We start from the raw sequence: 25,941 nt of genomic DNA on the forward strand, positions 1-25,941 counted from the left end.
CTATACAACTAAAGTTAGTACTGTAGAAGTATGGAAAGAAATTAAATAAATCAGCAACATCTTTAAAGAATGATAGTAATGAATTACCATCAGTACTTGGTCCCCAGCTTGTAAGCGTCCATCTTTGGCTGCAACACTATCAGCATAGATGGCACTGATGAATGTATGGCGGCCATCACCTTGTAGACTGAATCCCAAGCGACTATTCCATCCTCGCGTTAATTCCACCATGAACACCTGGAATGTAATATAATCAGCAATACAGTATACCATAATTTCATTAATTCTACTGGGGCAAGAGCCTGGGTATATATGCAGGACCCGCTGACTCTCATTGGTCGCCAGGGAGAGGCGGGGCAAGTAGCCAAGGGACATGGAGGCAAGCGGCATGGCGGCCAACCTTGGGGAAAGAACTACTCTAGAGTGGGAAAACACATCCCTTTACTCTAGAGTCATAAGTTGGAAAAGAGGGAGATACAATCTTATAATTAAATGCCTATGACGTCGACCTGTACACTAAATACCCCACTCTGAAACACATTCTGTTTAGCCACAGGGGTAGGAGACCAGAGGTCCCAAAACACCCCCCCTCATAAACTGATACCCACTCAACATTTCGTACATATCCTACACTGCAAACACTTGTATATACGTACATGTCTATTATGTTACAGCCCTAACCAGCACAGGGAAGCAAGCAAGGAAGGATTGAGAGAAGAAATTCCAACGATGAAGGCAACACAGCCATATAATAAGACACGACCCAATCCACCTCCGCTCCCCACCAGTGACAAGGGAGTGGACAGAAAGCCCACCTCTCAAGTTATAATTTTCCAGATATTGTGTACATTGTTTTTCTACAGGACACCAGAGCGGAAAGCAGCCCGCACTCTAAGAAGTGTTGAAATGTATGTATATAGTTGCAGATTGCAGTGACAAGTGACACTGCAAAGAAGGGAGATCATCAGGCGAAAAAGAAGAAGCCCCTTACATTAAATAAGGCTTGGCTCTATTCCCCTTCTCCTTAAAGGAGATTTGGCACCAGGGACCGCTGGCTGCTGGACCAAGGGACTAACCTGTGGCCCAAAGCCCAGACGCTAGCGGACCCGAGCTGCACCAGGTAGTGACAAGAAGGACTGATCCCCATAATAACTGACAAACACAAGGAAAATGGTTATGACTGCATGACACATAAACTAACATAACCTCTGGACTTTTCCAGCCCACATCCTTGCATGTGCTATCGAAAGATGTCAGGTTTTACATGTAGGCTCTTTCTCTTTTCTGCCTATGTGGTTTTTCCCTGACCCTTAATATGACGCCTTAACACCACCTTACCAACACAAACCTTACCTGGTAACGCATCTAATATGCAAACAGGCAGGTACTCTTGTAGTACCTTTCCCACTCTTCCCTGCTATAGCTTTTCTTCTTAGAAATGAATAGCATTGTGGAGGCAATGTAGATTGTGTTGATTGCCATGCGGGGGGAGCGGGCTTCGCCCCCCCCCCCACCCCGAAGGAAAAAAAACCTGGCAGGGGGCTTTGGATTGCTGTGACATGCGAGTTGAACTGTATCAGTTGATTGTGAGGGCTCACCCCCTCGAGCTCGATTCTGGACCACGGAGTGAACAGTGTATGAAGGAAAGAGTAAAGTTATTCAGAATGTGAACTACTTGTAATGGATATCCGGGTACGTTTGAGTGCAGCTCGCAGACTTTAACATTTAATTGTTTAGTGACGTAGAGTTTTCTTATTTTAAAATTGGTTGTCACTTTCTAGAACTCTACGTATCTAGTCACTGTCAGTATGGACTAGCCATTGTTACACAGTCCTTTCGCCACCTAGGTTTATCATCCCTGATTTAATTACAATTGCCGACCTGTATCAGTACCCGGGCTTTCAAAAGCTTTGATGATGAAGTTAACGTTGTATTTCCTCTTTGAAGCAGCTTGGGGTCGGCTATTTACTTTGTAATTTAATATTTGTAAAGGTATTTGTAAAGTACCAGTGCTTTCTGGAAATATCTGGGTTTCTTGAAGCTTCCTCTCCCCGGATTGGAAGTCTTATCATGCCTGGGCTATATAATTTGTTCGTCACTAATGTAGATTACAGTAGGCTTTCGTGATTTGATTCGTATGGTGGCTTTTCTCTAGAACTATCAGATACTCGCCCCATGATCTAAATGTGGGAGATCTCTCTCTCTCCAAGAATTAGTTACAAGTTTGAGAAGCTTCATTTTATGAGGGCTGGTTCCCCCATTGGATGTTCTGTGTTCAGGGCTGAAAACCCTCTTCTTACATTGCTTAGAATTAACTTGTGTATTTCTATTCATAAAAGGGGAAATAACCGAAGCAAAGCAAATTAGCCCAAGTATTAGAAATAAATTGATGTGCAAACTTTCGACCTGGTACAATCATGTCCTGATCCTGGCCTGCACCTTCTTCCAGCTGCTATTCACAAAAATACCGATACACACCCCCAGGCATTAACACCTCCTCCACCGTATTTAACACTTGGAAGCAATTTCGTAGGTTTTAGCTCTTCATTCAGTTTTCTCTAGACAGTCACTTTCCCATCTGATCCATAGAGGTTTTAATTTGCTTTCATCTGCAAATATTACTATTTTCCAAAAGTCAAAATTGTTTCCTATGTGCTCTTGAACAAACTGTAACTTCTTCTTCTTCTTGTTTATTTTGTTGCCCAATGGTATCTTCCTACTTACTCTTCCATGCCTATTACTTTTCCTGATAATGTGTTTAATTGTTTCTGGATGGGCTTTCTTCCCTGTATGTTCCTCAACCAACACATCAAGTTTTGAAGCACTAATCATTGGATTATTCTTAACCTCTCGTAGTATCCAATGTTCGCCTGCCGAATTATTCTTTTCTGATTTACTTTGTCCTTATTTTCAATCTGGTTAGTACTTTTATAACTACTTATAACACACTGCACAGTCAAAAGACTCTTGTACACAATTTTGCCAATTTCTCTTAATGATTTTCATGTTTTATAATGAAAAATCTTCAAATCTCTCCGTTCTTTCGAAGACTGGTCTCAATGATGGGTTGTTATTACTTTCTTTCTTAATCCGCTTACCCTCCAGGGTTGACTTTTCCTTCGGACTCAGTGAGGGATCCCACCTCTACCGCCTCAAGGGCAGTGTCCTGGAGGTTCAGACTCTGGGTCGTTGGGATACAACTGGGGAGGATGACCAGTACCTCGCTCAGGCGGCCTCACCTGCTATTCTGAACAGGGGCCTTGCGGGGGGATGGGAATATTGGAGGGGATAGACAAGGAGGAGGGAAGGAAGCGGCCGTGGCCTTAAGTTAGGTACCATCCCGGCATTCGCCTGGAGGAGAAGTGGGAAACCACGGAAAACCACTTCCAGGATGGCTGAGGTGGGAATCGAACCCACCTCTACTCAGTTGACCTCCTGAGGCTGAGTGGACCCCGTTCCAGCCCTTGTACCACTTTTCAAATTTCGTGGCAGAGCCGGGAATCGAACCCGGACCTCCAGGGGTGGCAGCTAATTTCACTAACCACTACACCACAAATGTTTATGTGCAAGAAAGGGATTGAAGAATAGTGCCACAAGTGTCAAGAAAAAACCAAGAAAGCTATTGAATTTATGGCCATCTAGAGGTATGGATGTAAAGTCTTATTATTAGTGGACGTTTGTTGTCTCCATATTTGTGTTAATGCATAATAATTACTTTATTTATTGGGTACATTGACGAGTAAAACCCTCAGGCTTTGACCGCGTAGATCACACTTCAAACCTACTTCTCCTGAAATTACATGGACCTGACTTACGAGTTATGATGAGATTACAGGTGTTCATGGTCTGACCTGTTATACGAGGTTTGTCCGGAAAATACGTATAAAAGTTGAATAATAACTTTACTTGACAATTATTCAGGTATTACAATATGGTCTCCTTCAAAGTACTCTCCCTGAGACAAGATGCACTTCTGCCAACGCCGTTTCCACTGTTGATAACATTGTTGAAAGTCTTCAGTTGTGATGCTGTTCAGTTGCCGTGTCGTTTCTCCCTTGATGGCTTCCACATCACCCAAGTGCCGCCCCCGAAGCACCATTTTGCATTTCGGGAACAGGAAGAAGTCACAAGGGGCTAAATCGGGTATATAAGGCGGGTGGTCACGGTGATTGAGCTTTGGGCCAAAAACTCACGCACAACGAGCGACGTGTGAGCGGGCGCATTGTCGTGATGAAGGATCCACCAGCCCCCTTGTGCCAAATCCGGTCGAACTCGGGCCACACGAGCTCTGAGACTTGATGTTGATGCGCTGTTCCTCAATCAGAGAGAGCTCCATACCGACGGCAGTTGAAAACGGGTAACTTTCAACAAGCAGCCGCACACTGCTACTGACACGCAGAGCTCTCCGACTCGAACTGAGCGTTGAGAAGATTGGCGACAACAGCAGTGCCACCTGGCGGCGCCTCCACGATACGTGATACGTCAGCCCGACGGATTTATACGTATTTTCCGGACAAACCTCGTATTAATAGAAAATTTGTGAATATTTCACAATTACAGGGTACAGGCATACCATATCCTCGCATTGTACGGGTCGGACGGAGGAAACAGTTCGCCTCTTTGCGTGACGTCATCGGAGCTACAGTACGGGCTGTACATTACGAAGGCAGTGGTAGCATTAAGGTCTGAGGATTGGAGTCGGTCTTGGCCCTGTACCTGTCCGTCGAGGTCTGTTTGAGTTTCCTTGTGACATCGAGAAGCAGCACAATACCACAGAATTAGAGATATTTTTGGTCATTTATGGACAAGATAACTAACAAGTAGTGACATAATAGTACAATATATACGGCACACGTTACTTTGCACATAAAAAGATGACAAATATAATCACCCAACTTTTTGTTCATTACGAAACAAATAAATTACGATCGTATATGAGTTTCATTGCGACTCACTTATATTTAACATTTACATATAAGACAGTGAGGTGAGAAAATTAAAAAGGAAACGGCCATGTTGCCGTGGCCCGGCATTGAAAACTTCAGTCACGATCAAGAGTGCAACAGTGTTTTTGTCTGTATCTAGTTTACGGCACAGAACACCAATATGTTTACGGCCAATTATATCGTCGGTGAAAAAATAATACTTTGTACTTCACAATGCCCTTCCTATCCATTATTTCCTTTAAGACTAGTCACAGCCACATACAGATATGCCGTCCATCAGAACAACATACATTGTTTTATTTTCCTACGGGAGGGTGTAAAGGAAAATGATCCTTAAATACAGTTAACTGTAGGAGTGGCCCTCCTGTTGATTGAAACGGATAATACGATTACAGCGTTCCTCCGGCGATCTCCGGTATTACTGACGGAGGCAAAGCAGTTACGGAGCTTCGGAGGTCGGCTGCCTCCTGTTCACACGACTAGTTCCGACTTCCGACTGTACGGACGTATTGGGCTGTAATTTCAACCTTATGCCCAGGAATGTTGGCACCCTATACAAAGCGTTGCCTTCATACACATAAATTGATCTATATCACTGATATTCCTTAACAAAGAATGCATACGGCAGTCATTCTGACGAATGAACGCAACATCACATAAAAATCATTTATCATAAAATTAATTATCATCGACAAATAATTCATATCTCATTTAGATACAAGCACTGTGAATACTCACAACAAATATCATATCTAAATAGGTTCAATTATTGTTTCTCAGAAAATCGTAGGCCCTGTCCGTGAAGAATTTATACAATACCCTGCGATTATTATTATTATTATTATTATTATTATTATTATTATTATTATTATTATTATTATTATTATTATTATTATTATTATTATTATTATTATTATTGACATATTCCTATTACATTGGTGCCAGAATTTACATTTGTGTTAGTTTTTAATTTCTGGATATATATGTCAAAAACGCAAAAAATGTGTCCAGAAGTATAGGATGATATGTTACGAGCTAAGGAGGAGTTCAAGTCTGTAAGTGCTGCGCTGTAAAACATGGCACAATTGAATCGGAATCAGTCAATCACCACTTGTCTGCATTTAGGGCAGTCGCCCAGGCGACAGATTCCTTATCTGCATTTTACCTAGTATTTTCTTCAATAATTGCAAAGAATTTGGAAATTTACTGAACATCTCCTTTGGTCAATTATTCCAATCCTAACTCCTCTTCCTATAAAAGAATATTTGCCCCAATTTGTCCCCTTGAATTCCAAGCTCCGAGCGAAAATGTACCTCCACTATAAACTTTCAGCTCTTCGTAAGAGTATGGGTTGAACGTAAGATTCAACGAAAGAGGATATAACTACTACAGTAGCGTAGTCAGGATCAGCCGATGGGGGAGGGTTTTAGTAACAAAATGACGACAGAACACAATGAAGATTCTTGTGCGTGTGCGGTGCACGCATGCAAGACTTGTCATTATAAGGGCACTGATACAAGTGAATTATGTTGATATTCATATTGCAGTACACTACAAAATCTTACGTTAAAATACAGAACAAGAACAGTATGATCAAGGTCAACAGTTTTACAGTAAGTGGTAAGTAACGTTGAATTTACAAGCTAAAAATCCAAATTTCGAGGTTTCTTAGAAAGTAGATCCAACAGATCTTTTGGTTCTACAATTATGTCTCTGAATGTTTATTTAGTTTATTGTTTATTGTCAGTTTTTGTTTATTTTCGTGTTGTAAACATTCCATGCTGTGTGTGTGTGTGTGTGTGGGGGGGAGTGTTCTAACCCCCAGTAACCCCACTTGGCTACGCCCCTGAACTACTACTACTACTCCGTCGTTGATGGAGATGGCGGGCCTCCAACTCGGTAACACCGTAGACCAAGGAGATTGTATCCGGTTAAGGAGATGTTCGGTGAAGGTGAGGGGGTTGGCGGCCGTTGCCTATACAAGGAATTGTTCAAGCATTCGTCTTAGTGCAAGAGAATGGAAAACTACGAAAAACCATTCTCAGGACTGCCGACGGTAGGGACCAGCACAGAAGAATATAATTATGTCCAATAGCGATGACGACAGGAGCCAAACAGTTTATGGAATCGGTTCCACCAGACGTACACTCACCCAGCAAAAGGCCGCGCCGTTTGGGTTGCGTAGCTAGCTTAGTTTCTGTAATACCGCCAAATAATTCAAGTATTAACTTAACGCACGGGCGTAGTTTTGTGGAATAATAGCGATAAGTTATACATTTCCTGTGAAAATGCGCGTTCATTTTTCCCGTACCAAGTTCAAACTACGCGCTTGTCATTCAATCGGAGGTTCTCCAGAGGCACCGATTGAAAGCGCCAGAGCCTCCACTCCGTAAACAACCGCTCCGTTAACAGCGCTACTGAATACGTCATGCAAACATACATCCCTACAGTGCGGTACGGTAAGGTTCATTTTCATTTACACATATGCATAGAAAAATAAACAAAACAACGCAAACTGTTGTGATGGACTGCGTATCCATATGTGGCTGGGGGCAGGACCAGTCCTTAGGGAAATAATGGATAAGAAGAACACTGTAACATACAAAATTTGTTTTTCAACAACGATATACTCCCTTCAATTTGGGCAGTTGATATTTAAACTGGTTTTCCCGGCTCCTTGGCTCAATGATCAGCGCCCAAGCCTTTGATTCAGGGGGTCCCGAATTCGATTCTCAGCCGGCTCAGGGATTTTAGCCGCATCTGCTTAATTCTTCTGACTCGGAGACTGAATATTTGTGCTTGTCCCAATATACTCATCTTCATATATAACATATACAACATATTACACTACATACCACCACAGAAACACGCAAGAGTGAATACATACCTCCATACAGGGTTAGAGTCAGGAAGGTCATCCAGCTGTAATACAGGATCAAATTCACATCCGCGACACAGTTCGCACCCGCGACCTCACCGAATTGTGGGAGAAGTGACAGAAGAAGAGGAAAAAGAAGCAGGAGAAAAAGAACTCGTCTGGAGGTAGTGCAAGTGCTCATTTTGTGCTTGGGGATAAACTTACTTTAAAAATTCTATTAAATAGCAAACGAATGGAACTTTACCTGATCTCCACTCTCTTTTTCTGCGGTTGTTTGACTATTGACGGTGTCTTCTGAACCAAGAATACGACTGGCGCCTTCTACTTCATCTGTCTCTGGAGTAAATACTACTCCTTTCCATTTGAGAAGACCCCTAGAACCCTCTGCCGTCGAACCTGCTCCTGGCCGACAAGAGAACACTCGACCCGGAATGTCCTGGTCGGAAGCTCTCTCATCTGAGCCTTTCTTCATACCGTCATGAAGAGTGGTGGAATGCCCAGGATGAGCTGACTGGTAGGCGGGGTTACGATAACTAAATGCTGTGGACGTACTGGATGTGGACGATAAGTTAGTGAGAGGTGGCATGCTGACTGGTTCTGTGGGCGGGCCACCGTTACCGGTTTCTGCACAATCCTCGCTGCTGTTACTATAATACTGACTCGCACTCCCCAGGGTGGTGTTAGTGCCTAAGTCTTCAGATTCACTCGTTGGTGCAAGAGAGTCCCATTCATCTTCTCCAGTGGAGGCCACAGTGAAGGTAAACTTCTGCTTCCTGGACGTTCCAGGAGCAGTTGGGTCTCCACAAAGATCCAAGAAATTAGGTCGCGTAGGACGTAGTTCACCTTCCGTGCTGTCTGCAGTTGACGCAAAGCTGCTGCCATGACCGCGGGCTCGAGTTGAGTCTAGACTAGAGCGTTCCTCCGAGGAGTCAGAGTTACCCATCTGAGTGGAGGCTAAGTATTTCTTGACAAGACCTGCAACATAAAATAATAATAATAATAATAATAAAACAAAAATGTCTTTATGAATCAGAACACTAATTTTGATAAAATTAATAAACATCGAAAGCATTGATATAAAAGAATGCACAATCATAAGGAAAATCCCAGGCCCAAAACTCGCAGGTCAACAATACACTCAGAAACAAACAATGTACAGACATTTACAGTGTCATTGAAAACGTAGATTAACATTTTACGGATGCATCAAAAGGATGAACCCTGACAGATTCACAAAATAAATACAGTAGGACTCACTGGTACTAGGGGTCGTCCGGATAAGCAAAAAAAATTGTTAGCAGTTATAAATTCAAAATTTTAGAAAATAAGTTAGATGCCCAAGTAAAGTAATAAAATAAACATACGGGGTTATTCAGCTAAGTTGTCCACCTCAGTTATCTTATGGTCCGTTAAAAATATAGACATTTTATTTTACAATTCGTTAATTGTATTAAGGGGTTCATAAAACAGTCCAATTCGCTTCCATCACGTACCTAATTACGGTACCGCGAAGCCGGTAACAACATGGTTTTTCTAAATGGGACTATATTCATTTCACCCAATAGAACAACTAAAAATCGAGCGATAAGTTTAGTGATGTGCTTATTTTACACGATGATGATGCTTGATGTTTAAAGGGGCCTAACATCTAGGTTATCGGCCCCTAATGGTACAAAACGAGACGAAATGCCATGACAAAATAGAAGTCCAAAACTCCACTGATCGGAATTCAAAACGTGAGGACGAAGAATGAATGGATGGAGATGAATTTAAAACAATCAGTGGAGCCGATCCGCAATGCCTCAGTCACAGAAACTGACGGAAAACAATAGTATTACTTACCAAGGGACTGCTTTTATAGCACAATACTGAATCGATAATGCTTGCAGTCTAAAGGGGTCCAAAATCCAGGTCATCGACCCCTCATAATGGTACTTATCGATACGAAAGTAGAACCATGATATTTGTCACTAATCAAAAGTAGCGTAGACTCGCGGTATTCCACACATTATGGTACTACTCACAGGTAATGAAATTCGCACATGTAATACAGTACAGACTTTCGCACATAGCGGCGCCATTTACAGGCAACGCAAACCTATGGTTTTCATCACGTAAGTGGACTCGTACTATCCCGTGGTGTTCCTTATATAGTGGATACTAATCATAGGCAAGCCAGAACCATGGTGTCGCTCATATAGTGGTACTAATCATAGGTACTGTAAAAGCCTGACCGCACGGTGCTCCTGCATGCTACTAATCACAAACCTATTTGGTACCTAACATAGGGGTACTACGCGCAAGTAAAAGCGACCCAAGGTGTTCCCCGCGTGGTGGTACTAATCACAAGTAGTGTCATGGTTCTAATACAATCATCCCTTGGTCACCCCTTTTAGTCGCCTCTTACGACAGGCAGGGGATACCGTGGGTGTATTCTTCGTCTGCGTCCTCCACCCACAGGGGGTGCTTATTTTACAAATCCGACGAGTACTGTACTTTTGGAGAGTTTAAAGGGTTTCATGTGTGTAAGCATTAAACTGAAAGCGATGCGCCACTCGCTGTGATGTTGACTGACTCACGTCTCACGCCTTGTTGAATATATCTCGGCCCTTATCTGGTGCGGGCCCCGAGAAACAACAGTATGATATAAGCCTGCAGCATTTCGAAGTTACAAAACTTTGGTTTCGTTGACATTGAATCAGAAGGAGACGAGATAACACGATTAAACTGTAATACTTCAAGTGCTTTATTGTCCTCATTAGTACAAAGTAGATGAAATGAAATCAACAACTTCAAAATCCAGTGGAATGGAATGTCGTATGGCTTTTAGTGCCGGGAGTGTCCCAGGACAAGTTCGGCTCGCCAGATGCAGGTCTTTCGATTTGACTCCCGTAGGCGACCTGCGTGTCGTGATGAGGATGGAATGATGATGAAGACGACACATACACCCAGTCCCCGTGGCAGCGAAATTAACCACTGATGGTTAAAATTCCCAACCCTGTCTGGAATCGAACCCGGGACCCCTGTGACCAAAGGCCAGCACGCTAACCATTTAGCCATGGAGCCGGACAGAATACCTATAGCATAAGGGTAGAGTGGTACAATTTCGATATAAGTTTGGGTTTAGGAAAGGTTATTCCACTTAAGCTCAACTTGTAGGATTCCAGCAAGATATAGCAGATATCCTGGATTCAGGGGGTCAAATGGACTGTATCGCGATTGACCTATCTAAGGCCTTTGATAGGGTAGATCATGGGAGACTACTGACAAAAATGAGTGCAATTGGACTTGACGAAAGAGTGACTGACTGGGTGGCTAAGTTTCTAGAAAATAGAACTCAGAGAATTAGAGCAGGCGAAGCTTTATCTGTTCCCGTAATAATTAAGAGGGGAATTCCTCAAGGCAGTATTATTGGACCTTTATGGTTCTTTTATATATATAAATGATATGAGGTAAGAAGTGAAATCAGACCTAAGGCTTTTTGCAGGTGATGTTATTCTGCACAGTCATAAATAAGTTACAAAATTGTGAGCAACTGCAAAATGACCTCTATAATGTTATGAGATGGACAGTAGGCAATGGCATGATGATAAACGGAGTTAAAAGTCAGGTTGTGAGTTTCACAAATTGGAAAAGTCCTCTCAGTTTTATTTACTGCGTTGATGGGGGAAGGTTCCCTTTGGGGATAATTGTAAGTACCTAGGTCTTAATATAAGGAAAGATCTTCATTGGGGTAATCACATAAATATGATTGTAAATAAAGGGTACAAATCTCTGCACGTGGTTATGAGGGTATTTATGGGTCGTAGTAAGGATGTAAAGGAGAGGGCATATAAGTCTCTGGCAACACCCCAACTAGAGTATGGTTCCAGTGTATGGGACCCTCACCAGGATTACCTGATTCAAGAACTGGAAAAAGTCCAAAGAAAAGCAGCTCGGTTTGTTCTGGGTGATTTCCGCAAAAGAGTAGCGTTACAAAAATGTTGCAAAGTTTGGGTTGGGAGGAATTGAGAGAAAGAAGAAGAGCTGCTCGACTAAGTGGTATGTTCCGAGCTGTCAGTGGAGAGATGGCGTGGAATGACATCAGTAGACGAATAAGTTTGAGTGGTGTCTTTAAAAGTAGGAAAGATCACAATATGAAGATAAAATTGGAATTCAATAGGACAAATTGTGTCAAATATTCGTTTATGGGAAGGAGAGTTAGGGATTGGAATAACGTACCAAGGGAGATGTTCAATAAATTTCCTGTTTCTTTGCAATCATTTAAGAAAATGCTAGGAAAACAACAGATAGGGAATCTGCCACCTGGGCAACTGCCCTAAATGCAGATCAGTAGTGACTGATTGATTGATTGATTGATTGACTGATTGATTGATTGATTGATTGATTGATTGAAATTCAGATCAAACTTAGAAAACCCGCTGTATTTCATTCTTCAATGTTAGTACCACTTACGTATGACCGACTGTGGGAAGAGTGAGGCAGCTCCTTTGTGAATGTGAAAAATAATACATCTGTTTCTATTAGTTTGCAAGAAATTGCCCATTTTACATTGCAAGGTGAGCGATGCATCATTACATTTCACGTTGTTATAAATTTGAAGCTGTCTCAGCTAAGTTGTGGGACCGTTTCTTGAAGTGTAAAGTGCTATTTATAATAACGCGATATCTCTTCGAACCTCAGGACGGGAGTATGATACTGCAAGCACGAATTCTTGTATTTCTCTGTAACTAGTTGACGGATCCACTGTTGAAGTTTATGCTGTACATTTTCGATCGGATGGAATGGTACAATTTCGATCATAGATGTTTGCATTTTACTCACAACAGATGCCGCACAGGAGGTCAGAGAAGAAAGTTTATATGAAATGGTCAATTATCCACATTCACTAATAATAATCGTATGGCCTCAGCTACCGTGTGCAGACATTTCAATTTGACGCCATCTGGCTGCCTGCTCGTCAATTTCGACGTTCCGTTTTACTCTAGGTCCGCTAGATGGCAGACAGAGTAAACCGGATCTCTCTTGGGCGTCTAATCCACATTCACTGACCTTCAGTCAGTTGGTTATCGTAGAAAAAATACCCTTGCCTAAAAATTCCTGAGACAGCTTCAGTCAACCCGAAATGAATCATCATCCTGTCGCCGAGTGTAATGAATGACTGCAATTCAGTACTGTTTCAACACCGCATAATTCAACCATTATGAAATATGCTTCAACGTCAGCTTTTAATGTTACAAGCACTGTATCACCCGACAAATCTATGAAAAATATCTAACCATCACCTGGAAAGTAATCCACGCCAAAAATGTGAAAGGTAATTTCTTCATCCCATTTAATATCGGGTCAGCATTTTCAGATTTTTAAGTTCAAAAAATTTCTCTTTGCGAATGACAATAGCGCAAACATAAATTAAAAGATAACCGGCATGTCAAGCACAACAAATATTCAAGCTGATACATCTCAACGAGAGCATTCGAAAGACAACCAGTGTGGATTTTGTCATGTGGGTTATAACTGTGAGAATTACATGATAAAAGGACCATGGATTCAATGCTAGGACTGCAATGGGTGGTATCATGAAATATGTGTTGGGGAGAAAAGGAAAGATATATTTTGAGTATTGAAAATGTGTGTGATCCAAAGTGTGTGTACCTTGTGTGATCAGAATTGTACCACCAGCGTACAATTGCGATCAAACACAGGGTCTTCTGTATCGTGCAATTTTTACTGGTATTAATAATGTGTGCCATTGTTTGAGGTGTCTACTTCATTGTGAACGGAAAAGAATGTTGATAGAACCGATCTTTAATCGATCAGAATATATTTGAGGTGGACAACTTAATTGAATAATCCTGTATGAAACATTTATGAACAATTATGAAGCCTCAAAGCTTGAAATCTACTGCAATTCGGCTTGACAAAATCGCTAATTTTCGTTTGCTAGATAGTCTTCATCTTTTTTGTCAGGGCTAAATCGCGAAAAAAGGGGGCTCTTCACGTCCGGATAATTGAGATTCTAATGTAGTCGAATTCTATGAAAACAGGAGTAAAGACTACCGGTGAAAACAAACACGACCTTGAATTGTAGAAATCATGCAAGATCATGTCCAAAACAGGAACATCTTTAGATTCAAAATTCAAAAATGGCAAGTTGACCAAGAGGACAAACCGAAGAAAACAACTGGAACAACTTGAATGAAATGAAATGGCGTATGGCTTTTGATAATAAAGAATTTATTGCGGCCGAATGGCCATAATGATACATATATGTCAAACTCATTTTAGAATTTGACCTACATATTAATACAGCATATTTCCTAGTTCTCAGCAGTCATATCACTCCTTGCTATATTCCACTATTGACCTGGTTCGGTTTGGGCACGTGGTTATGTGGTGAGTCCCGCATGTATTGTTACATAGTTCACACACGCAATTTTCATCTGGATCATGAAACACTTTTCGGGAGCAAATTTTGTGGTGGAAACCATGAACTGCAAGCCTGGTCACGACTTGCCTCATTTCACACAGAGGTTGCGTCCATCTTCTGTCTAGCATTGCATTTGTTGCGTAGAATTCCATCGGTATATCCCGCTTTTTATTTGGTAGAACTTGGAGTAGCTCGTTGTAACTTTCCGTAGTCGGTAGTAGTAGAGTTATCCGTAGATCCTCTATTAGGAACGTTTCTCTTGCAAGCTCGTACACCAGTCTGGATCTGGTTGTCTTTGATACACCGAGGGGTCTTTTGAGAAATCTGGATTTTGTCCTTTCTATCTCTTCCAATTGCCTGTAGTTAAGGAATTCCCATATTAGCTCGAGTCCATATGTAAGAACGGGCAGCACCTTAGTTTGAAAAAGTGCCATTGCTGTTTCCAGTGAAATTAGATTTAGATGTCCAATGTCGTTTATAGCTTTTATTGCGGCGGCTGTTTTTTGATCTTATGTGTAGCCTAAAGCTTCTTTTTGTAACCTGTAGGGTAATGCCTAAATATTTGAAATTGTTGACTATTTTCAGTTCCTTGTCGTTGCAGGTCACTTGGTCGGAAACTGCTGGCCTTCCACCGTTTCGAAAAATTATCATTTCCGTCTTGTCCTCATTGATTGTAACTTCATTTTTATGGGCCCAGTCACTTAATATGTCTACTGCCTTTTACAAGTCATTTATCTGCTCTGAAGCTATTGCCATATCATACGCATATATGTATAAGTTTACCTTTGTTGTTTCTCGAATTCTGTCACCAACATCGTATGTGAGCACAATAAATAGGGTGGGGCTCAGGAGATCACCTTGAAGTACGCCATTTGTTTGCATTATCCAGTTTGAATTCCCAACTCCGTCGTAGACTTCTATGTAGTTTTCTGCTAATATATTCGATATGAGAGTCGTCGTTCTTGTTCTGCCTGTTAGCGTTTCTAACTTGTTTATCAGTATAGTTCTGTTGACTAAATCAAAGGCCTTCGAGTAATTAACAAAGACTACATAAAGTTAGCCGTTAGGTTTCTCCAGCGTCATTGTTATAATATGTCGTAGTAGATTCTCTACTGCCATGAGTGTTGACCTTTGCTTACGGAAGCCACATTGCTCTTTGGCAGCAGTGGGTCTATAATTACATTTATCCTGGATGTCAGTATCCCTGTTAATAGCTTCAGGGCAACCGACTCCAATGCAATTCCTCGGTACGAGTTTGGATCATCAGTACTCCCCTTTCCCTTATACAGCAGCTTAATTGTTGATTTCTTCCATTCACTTGGTATTCGCCCGAGTTCTAAACATTTGTTTAATAGCGCCATCCATACTGGTAACAGTTCATCTGTAGTTTGCTTAAGATGTTTAGTACTGATTCCATCCGGTCCGGGAGATCTATTATTCCTCATTTTTTGCATAGCCTTTAAAATCTCCATTTCTGCAATGGATTCCGTCATATCCTGATCTTCTGGGAGTCTGATTTTGGGTCTTGATTCTTTTGCACAGGTTACTTTCTTGATATGGTCTTCCCAGAATTCCATTGATATGCTAGTGCCGGGATTGTCCGAGGACAAGTTCAACTTGAATGAAAGACAGAAAAGACGCACATGGAAAAATAACGAAAAAAATACAGGCACAAAGGAAGGCATACAAACGTCTCTAAGTGCTCTCCGTAATCCTAAATGGGTTTATTCACAAATAATAATAATAATAATAATAATAATAATAATAATAATAATAATAATAATAATAATAATAATAATAATAATCAAACAGGGCTGTGTTGGGGTCACGAACACAATTGCTGACGTAAAATACGTGCCACGTGATATGAACTCTCGAACAAAGTATCTAGTCAGTATGGGTTTGACATTTTATTGTTAACATTTTATTTCTTAATTCTGAACAAATTTACGCATCTTCAATGAGTTCCAAACCATTTTCGACCACTGGAGCATTAGACGTGTTCGTTTGGAGCGCCAGTAACGTAAAACTCGCTTCACGATTCTCGACCACCTTAACTTTGAGACGCTCCCAATACGTCTCTTGAAGGTCGACATTGGTGATTTTGGACTTTTTGGCATTTGGACAAGTCACTCCATTGTATCGAATGCATTTTATTTAGTTTTGAAGCCATTTATAGTCCATTTATCACATTTTAGGAAAGAAAGACTTTGTTGTTCGCACTATATATATTTTCAGATTTTCACTATTTGCCGTATACATGCAGAACCCATTGAAACAAATAAAAAGACACCCCAAAACGAGCTATCATGCAGGAGTCTAGAGCTGCACTAATTGCTTCAGCCACTCGGCACGGCGATTTTAATACTATTACATCATCCGAAGATGTCATAAGGAGTTCAGACTCTTGTTACTAGATACACGGGTCCTTCTTTAAAATTATATATTGAAAGTGTCGTAGCACGTGCTGTCGAAAAGTTATTTCTAGTTGAAAACGTTCATGATTTTGTAACGCTAACGCTAGGGCCACGTGCATGATTTCACGCTGCGTTACTACGTGAACTCTCGCGTCAAAAATGCACCACATTAATTTGGACGGGACCGGCCACACACAGCGCGATTTCCCGCCGCGTGACACGAGACAAGGCGCGTCTTCAAGGTCGCCCGCTCGAGAATGGAGCCAGGTCAATTTTGTTTGTGTGTTTTTCCGTTCATTGCCTGGCCACACATGTGGAATGAAGACGCTGCGGTATTGTGCTCTTGTTTGAACACTGCGGTGGTCCATCTGCATTCGTTTTGTACTTTCACATTTTGCAAAATGGAACTAGAGAGTGAATTAATAATTTTGGAGGTACAAAAGTACCCGTTCCTTTACGAAAAAAACGTCCAAGAATTCAGAAATAGAGACATGAAAAGAGATGCGTGGTTATCAGTAACGGGCGCTGTGTTGGGGCAGACGTTGTGCTTCTTTTGCTGATAGCATTTTTAAACAAACAGAAAAGCATTTCAAACGAGTTCACGAACATTCTGTAAAACTTAAAAAAAAAAATATCGGTTGTCTTTTAGTTTATTGTGTACAAGCACGAATTGTCCACTTGATGACCTGTCACTTATTATAGGATGGATCTAATATTTTATTTGACGACGACGACAACGAACAAACAACGCAGCACATAACGCAACAACGGTGTTAATTTTTAACAAAATTCTTCCATATGCAGAGCAATGGCGATGTTTTGCTACTTCACAATATACAACACAGTAACAAAATCAAGCCGTGAAAACACCAAGTAACGAAGCGTGAAATCACACGTGCGTGATTCCGCGCTGTTGATCAAGCGTGTTTTAACGCAATTTGAAATCATAAACTGCTCATGGCCACACACGTGCGTGTTTTCACGTTACAGTTCACATTCGGAATGTGTACCAGTATAACCCATCGTGTGTGCAATTGTAATACTTATGAACATAATTTCATTGAATAAGAATGCATTATGTTGGCCTACTATGTTGTTTCTCGGCGGCGGCGGCGGCGGCGGCGGCGTCGACATCAAAGAAAATACTGGATCCGTCCCATATTGAGGAACAGGGCAGCAAAGGGGAAATTTGTAGTCCTACACAATACAAAAAAAGAAAATCCTTTAAAGTTTTTCGAGTATTGTAGGATGTTCGTCAGCTGGGGCACGTGATCAGCTCAATGACTTAGCTGCTGGCTTCCCACCGGACGACTGAGGTTCGAATCCCGGTCAATCCGGTCAGTCCTGGGCATGCGACATTAAACCGAAACTAAAATGTGCCTGGGAGGCTCCAGCGACGCCAGAAATACCTGGGATAAGCTGAGAAAACTACAGGATGTTCGTCAGCTCAGGGGTACTTCAGAACCTCCAAAATTATCAATTCACTGTGTAAAAAAATCCAATTTTCTAAATAGTCCTAGAAATGTGATGTAGGCCCTATACTGTTTCAAAATAATTAAAAGCTGTGAATTATCTCAATAAAGATAACACACGATATATATACCGTATATAAACACAGTTTGCAGTCTGCTGTATAACTTTTGAGTGCAATGCTACAGCAGCGTGTTTCCTCGCGCGTGCGGTTGGATCAAGCTGAAAGGCTGGCGTGAAAATCAGCCAAAGAATGGTCTCGAGTGCATTCTCCAGCGGGTGATATTGACGCGCCTCTCTTCCTTTTTTCCGGCGGGATATCACGATATGTCTGGCCGTTATCGTCCAAGTTATTGTGATCCATATTTTTTGGCGTATTTTCACGCAGAAACTCCACGCGACAACACGCACGTATGGCCGTAGCCATAAGGAGAGAATGTATCAGCTTATGCATATTATCGTTTATACATAACTTTAAATTTTGTAATGGCTGTGCCCATAAGTTTCACTTTTAGTTTATCCTTGTTAGATGATGTTGAAAACAGTGTTTTGAGGAGTGTGCCAACGAAATCATTTACAAACAAAATCATTTACAAACAATCACCCAGCGATAAATTCACCGTGCCATCTATGTATAGACCAAGTTGCATTCTGCCTCTATCCTCCTGACAAGATTTGCATGCGCAACACACATCGTAACAATACAGCCATTAATCCGACCCTGCATATTATGACACTAATTTCAGAGCGAAGAGTTAACTATAAATAACGATTACGGACGTTAAGGTCATAGACGTTTGTTAAGTCATCAGCCCGTAGGCTGGTTGGATTCTCAAAAGGTACGATCAAAGCTTATGCAGTCAAACGAAAAGGAAACGGCTGAAACTTATATCAGCACTAAAATGAGGAGTTTTAAGCAAGATGAGCAGTGAATTAGTTTGTCATTGTTTTCCTCACTGAGTGCTAGTGCAGTACCACATACAGTATTAAGAACACCTTTCACAGTATCGAGACTCACTAGCAGGGCAGTTCTTCGAGTGTCATGACTCAGGGCAATCCATACAAAAAGAAACCTGATGAGCCTTGGCCTGACCGCTGCTCAGTTCGAAGACCAGCAGATTACGAGGTGACGCGTGGCCAGCGCGACAAATCCTCTCGGCCGTTATTATTGGCTTTTTGGACCGGGGCTACTATCTCACCGTAAGATAGTTCTTCAGTTCTTCTCACGCAGGATGAGTGGATCTCGAACCAGCTCTCAGATCCAGGTAAAAATCACTGACCTGTCCGGGGGCAATCGGGCCCGGGGTTTCCGAGTAAGAAGCATGCTCGTTGGCCCTAGACTGCGGGGCGGCAACCCGTACCCAGCAGCTAGCATAGTCTACTGCGAAGGTCATAAATAAGACTGAGACTTCAATGGAAGCTAAATTTTGTTCTAGTCTGCTACGAGGCCATTGCAAAAATTTTTTATCCTTTAAGCAATGGCAATAGACGGGACTGTAGCCTACGTTATCATACAGACTTCACAACCACTAAATACATGGGATATTTCCCATGAAATCCGACGTCCCTAAAAAAGCAACAACAGAGGAACCTACTACTGTACATTCAAACTGCAACCAAACATAGAAAGTCAGACAGCAAACCACCTCTGAGAGGATTATAACAGAGAATGCAATCCTTTACAGACGAATCCAGGAAATATCACAATATAAGTGATGTTTGAAAATGCCATGTATAAAAAGACTGAGTCAGAAAGTACTGTAATTTTAACTAATCGCTCTTTGTGTGTGTGTGTGTGTGTGTGTGTGTGTGTGTGCGTGCTTGAAAATCCACAACCGGGTCAGGAATGGAATGAATGAAGCCCCTATCTAGCGGCGAGGATAGGAATTGTGCCGGCTGCCGAAGCCTGACGCAGTCCTCAGGGACAATGATTAATGAATGACAGATGAAATGAAATGATATATGAGTGTTGCTGGAAACCATGGAACCCAGCGGTGAGAGGCCGGCGCGCTGCCGCCTGAGCCACGGCGGCTCTTGGTGTGCCTTGGAATACAATATTATGATATGAAATTCAGTGGCGTCTCGTGTAAAAGATATAAGAGCACATGAACGCCCACATTATTTCGCTGATATTAGATTTAATAATTCATTTGCAAAATCAGGAGTTAAGTACCGTCTGGGTGATCCTGTTGTTAAACTTCATTCAAATACAGGGTGCATCATAACTATACGGACAAAAAAGTCAGGGATGCTCTTCGCGTTATATTAAGAACGATGGTGCAATCGGATTGGCGGAGAATAGTTTTCTTTACGAGAAAATGAGGTTACATTGTTACTGCCGGGCGCGTGATTCAAATTGACGAACTCGCCGTATTTTGTAAGCCAGAGCACAAATCGCTGCAGTGCTTCAGAGAAGAGAAGGAGAGGGAGGGGAAGTGAGGTGTATGGTGGAGACAGAGATAATGTTCCACGCGTATGCACACGTTTCCTCGTTCGGCTCGCACAGGATTGCCCTTGTCTCTTTATAGGCAATATCCACAGTTCCTTTATTAAACAGCCGTAACTGCATACACAGGTTACATCGCGCATTCCTATCTACGAAATGTCACTGCAAAATTTGTCACAAATGGAACATAATAATTGCTTTTACTTAAATGAAGTGGAAAATCTGTGGTAAATTAAGAAATACCGTCGTTGTTAGAGAAATATGAGTACATACTTAAGGCCTGTATACAGGACACCTTTATGTCGTATTTCGCTGCTGGTGCCGTCGTTTGTTACTTGCTTGAGGTCCAGGGCTAGCACCGAGAAATGGGACTCTCATTATCTTTGTCCATATGACTAGAGCGGCCAGTTGAAACAGCAATATAGAGGTCAATAGCATTCACGATAAGAAAAATAGCATGATCCCTGGACCAATATTTTTTTTTTTTTTTTTTGTTCGAACGAAAATAGCATGATCCCTGGACCAATAAATCACTAGTCCACAGAATTCTTCTTATGTACATTGGCCATAGCTTTTTGTCGCCTATTAAATCTTGTATATCGCGATACAATTCAGGGAATGATGTCATTGACACCTGAAGCTTTAAAACAAAAGCAAAGAACTTCAGTGAACACAGACATCACACACGGAATTATTGAAAGTGTAAGACAAACAAAAGACATACGTGTGTTACTGTGAGCGTAGCACCAAAAGTACTTGTAACGTAGTAAAGTAGGTATACATAATATTCACCAAAAATAAAATATTTCTTCATTTACCGCAGATTTTAGACTTCAACTGTGTAAGACCAATTATTATGTTCCATTCGTGACAAATTTTACAGTGACATTTCGTAGATAGGAATGCGCGACGTAACCGCATACACAGTACAAGAACACGCTGTTAGTTAAGAACACAGTTGTCAGTCACGGAATGCACCATATAGTTTCTCCCCTCGTCTGTTGGTCGCAGCAACGTTCGTTATTATTTAATATGCTCGAAGATGCAACACTGTCACTCCACGATTATGTATTGCTTCACTCACAACATTGTAAATGGAATGAAATACTTAGTGAAGGAAACAATGCGCCTAATGGTTTGCTTACAGTAGATGTTCAATGTGCCCCCTTCCTACTTCGATGCACATTTCACAACGGTGTAGTTGTGACCTTTGGACTCTGTTCAGAATGTGTGGTGTGTTTCTGTCTCCCACTTTCCACTTCCGCTCATTTCCCTTTCCGCCTCTGACGCACAGCAACAAGCAGCGGTTAACTCACTGACACAGCAAATATGGCAAGTTCGTCATTTTCAATCGCGCGCCCGGAAATAAAAAATGAACCTCATTTTCCGAGAAAAAAAATGTCCGCCAATCCGATTGCACCTTCGTTCTTACATAACACGAAAAGCATCCCCGATTTTTTTTTTCGGTATACTCGTAGCCAGTATAGCGTTTCTACCAGACAATCACAAGCGAGTGAAGACTACAAAGTTTGGCAGTTTGCATAACTTGTATGCTGCTTTGTGGGAATTCGGATCAAATTTTGTATGATCATGAAGAGGTAAAATTTGTCATGAACCCCTGAAGACAGCAGGGTATGTCAATGTTGCGGCTATGTGCGTATAACAAGACCATACTGGAGTAAAACCTGTTGTCTGCTGACGCGAGGAGCGTGCAATGTAGCCAAACTATGAGCACATACTAGAAGTTGCAGTAGATTTAGGGGACATCTAAAAATCATTCGTTGTAGGATCTGCCACATTATTTTTTTCTTTTCCCACTCCTTCAGCAACAGCATTTATTTGACTACACTTGGATAAAAGGTTATTTTGTTTGATCTCCATTGGTTAATTGTCGCACTGGTACAATTGATACAATTAAAAAAAGCATGCTACCTGATTTTATGAAATAGCCTATTGTACGATATGAATTCAAACTATTACAATTACTCGTAAATTGTTAGGTTAACACTTGTGCAATTCTGTCCAGCGACTTGGTCGTAATTTGGTACCCACAGACAGGATGAACACGCTCCAAACATTTGTAATGCAGTACCTACCCAATAGTACCCCTCGTGTTTACTGTTGTAGTTCGCATGTGCCAACCTGTGTTCGTGATTTGAAAGCTGCGTTGTAACCGCATAAATAGGAGGGTTATTATATTCTCTAATTTTGTTGCGAGACAGTTGTGACTTGGTCAATGTCTATAATTAATTAGTGATTCGGTGAGACTGTGTGTCGGTGAGCTCTTTTATCAGGAAGTGTGAACATCCAGCTTTTTTGTCCACGAGACGCCACTGATGAAACTGTTTCTTAGAAGTCTTGTTTTTCCCGATTCCGACTTTTGAAAGCTCCCTCTCTATATTCCCTGATTAGAGCTTAAGTATTTTTAGCTTCTTTACTATTGTACTTCTAAGGATACAGGAAAATAATATCCAATTGAATACTTTGTGGCTACTCCTACCACTACTCTTATACCTTCATCTCCTTCACACAATATACATAACATTTGTTTGAGCGCCAGTTGCTTTTTAAGAAAAAAACAACAAAATTTCTCAAGGCGTGAGGTGATAAACTCACACATCTGGCAATATACGGGGATATGGATCAGGACAATATTAGATTACGGTTGCATTTCCACAATTGAGGATTGTACATGGAACTAGAATCACTTATTATAATTTAAATAAAACTGAGTTTATGACTATAATTTACGTCACAATGAACAAGCATTGATGTATTTTAATTTAACAAAAATATATATTGTGAGATTTGCGGTAACATTTAAAAAGAAAATTTAATCTAAACAAAGAAAGCTATTGGCATGAACTTGAAGTGAAATGTGATATCGCCGCTGATTACATTCTTCTTCATGTTATGAATGCATAACATGCCTGATGCTTTAATTACCTGATGTCTGCATATACCGCTGTTGAACTTGAAATTCCTGGAAAAACCTATGAGCTGAAGTCGGGAGCCGTCTGCTGTTATCTTCTTATGTAACAAGGAGTTGACCTGCATACCATGTACGCGTGTAGGAAGCTCCAATGTAGTTACGTCCACTCAATAGATCGTAAGAAATTGGAAAATAATATTGAAACACCTTGTGAAGTCCATCCTCACAAGTAAATGATGTTTCACTATCAGCATAGTACCAGTCTCTACTCGGATCCAACTACCACTTGTAGACCTCCTCGATGATTCCAAAACCTCTTCAAACACAACTCTTAGTCTGACCACTACTCTAAAACCACTGACCATCACTCTTCCTTCACTTCTTCCATTTGATCCATTTGATTCATCTGATACCTCTCACCACCGTTGCATCGACTTTTATAACCTCGTGATGACCACTCGTCTCCCTACTCTCGGGTCATGCCTTCCACCTCAACATACAGTAGCTGGCGAATACAGACACTTGGTCGCAATCACGTGCCCACGCACTGATGTCATCAGTCATGTGTCGTATAAGCGTGCCAAAGCGGACTACAGATGACTATGCTGCATGCGACACCGGAAAACCTACTTGCACATTACATTCTTAGTTAAACATAGCCTCGATTGCAAAATACTATGCCAGCTCATCTGGCTAGAGTTACAAGCCACATCATGACTATATGAAACCAACAAATCTCACTTATTACAAACAAAATTCACTTAACCTATGATTAAATACAATAATATACGTGATACCTAATTATTACAGTCTAAATGATGAGAAACAGAATATAAAATCTCGTGAATTGGGTTAATAATAATAATAATAATAATAATAATAATAATAATAATAATAATAATAATAATAATAATAATAATAATAATAATAATAATAATAATAATAATAAATACTGAATGCAATCTGTAACCCTGTTGTACGGTTACAACTTTTGTAACATTTGGAGCGGCTTCGAAACGACAAGGAACTCTGCCTATCATCATGTTTTTTTTTTCCTTTCCATGCCAGCCATACGCGAAAATCACTCTTCGCTAATCTATCTTTCATACATTTCCTAATAATATTTCGGAATAGTTTTGAAAATTATAGAAGCACTTACATTTCTATGTTAATCGCAGTCTATCCTTGTATGTCGATAACTAAGAGTCTAGTAAACGTAGCATGGGTGATAACCTGCATCATTTTGGTGAGCTTTTTGCTAGCGGGACCTAGTGTTTACAGTGCACTATGTCTTCTGGTATGGGCTAGAGCAATTTTGTTACTTTCATTGATCTGTCTCAGCTCTATCCTTGGCTTTGACAAAATGAAATTGACTGAGGTATGAGTAGTGTTAGCAATGCCATTCCTTCTGCAGCCAGTCCCTGCTACGAATGGTGTGAAAATATTGCTCATAGGGTCGGTTGGTGTATGCATTTCAGTGGGCTTGGCAGACTGATATGGAATAGCAACTTCTGGCTCGGTGAGGAAAGCAACGGGAAACTACCTCACTCCTCATTTCCCTAGTACGCCTCTTCAGTGATGCCTAGACCATCTATGACAGCTGATGGCGGATCTGTTGACGATCCAACCAGCCTTCGGGCTGAGGACTATACATACATACATATTCGCCCCTGTGGAACGGGGCTAGAGACTGCGTCAATGGCATCCCCTGCCTGTCATAAGAAGCGTGTGCACAAAACCACGCAGTAAACACATCGTTCAACTGGGTAAAGAAGGCAATCATACCACCGAGACATAGGCAATTATGGTAACCCTTATTGGCAGCAGACCAAATCACAAAATATCAATTACTAATCAGATACTGCCTAGTCCAATCAGCATGCCTATAATAATAATAATAATAATAATAATAATAATAATAATAATAATAATAATAATAATAATAATAATAATAATATTAATAATAATACATGCTTTACGCCCCACTAACTACTTTTACGGTTTTCGGAGACGCCGAGGTGCCGGAATTTTGTCCGCAGTAGTTCTTTTTCGTGCCAGTAAATCTACCGATACGAGGCTGACATATTTGAGCATCTTCAAATATCACCGGACTGAGCCAGGATCGAACCTGCCAAGTTGGGGTCAGAAGGCCAGCGCCTCAACCGTCTGAGCCACTCAGCCCGGCAGCATATTTTAATTAAGGAAACATCAAGAGGATATCACGACGAGTGGATAACAGCGCACACTGAAGATTTTAATACGGCCTTATAAGAGCATGAACTTTTTCTTAATAAGAACATTCATCCCATCATTCTTGCTTCAATCTTAAATGTGTTTCACTACAAAATGTACATGTCAATTTTAGCAATCTACTGAAGATGATAAAATTAGGATCGACACATGTATACAAATGTGAAATTTA

At 41.1% G+C, this 25,941-nt stretch overlaps 1 protein-coding gene across 3 annotated transcripts in view; it reads right to left on the reverse strand.

Moving 5' to 3' along the window:
• LOC136866148 (tyrosine-protein phosphatase non-receptor type 13) overlaps positions 1-25,941 on the reverse strand; it is a 536,552-nt gene that overhangs the window by 13,305 nt on the left and 497,306 nt on the right. For all 3 annotated transcript variants that reach the window (XM_067142854.2, XM_067142853.2, XM_067142856.2), the window contains exons 8-9: positions 8,069-8,799; positions 88-237 (exon numbers count right to left, since the gene is read on the reverse strand). In XM_067142854.2, coding sequence (XP_066998955.2) covers positions 88-237; positions 8,069-8,799 — 881 coding nt within the window. The remainder of the gene's footprint in view (positions 1-87; positions 238-8,068; positions 8,800-25,941) is intronic.

Source organism: Anabrus simplex, chromosome 3, assembly GCF_040414725.1.
Source record: "Anabrus simplex isolate iqAnaSimp1 chromosome 3, ASM4041472v1, whole genome shotgun sequence".
NCBI classification, from domain to species: Eukaryota; Metazoa; Arthropoda; class Insecta; order Orthoptera; family Tettigoniidae; genus Anabrus; species Anabrus simplex.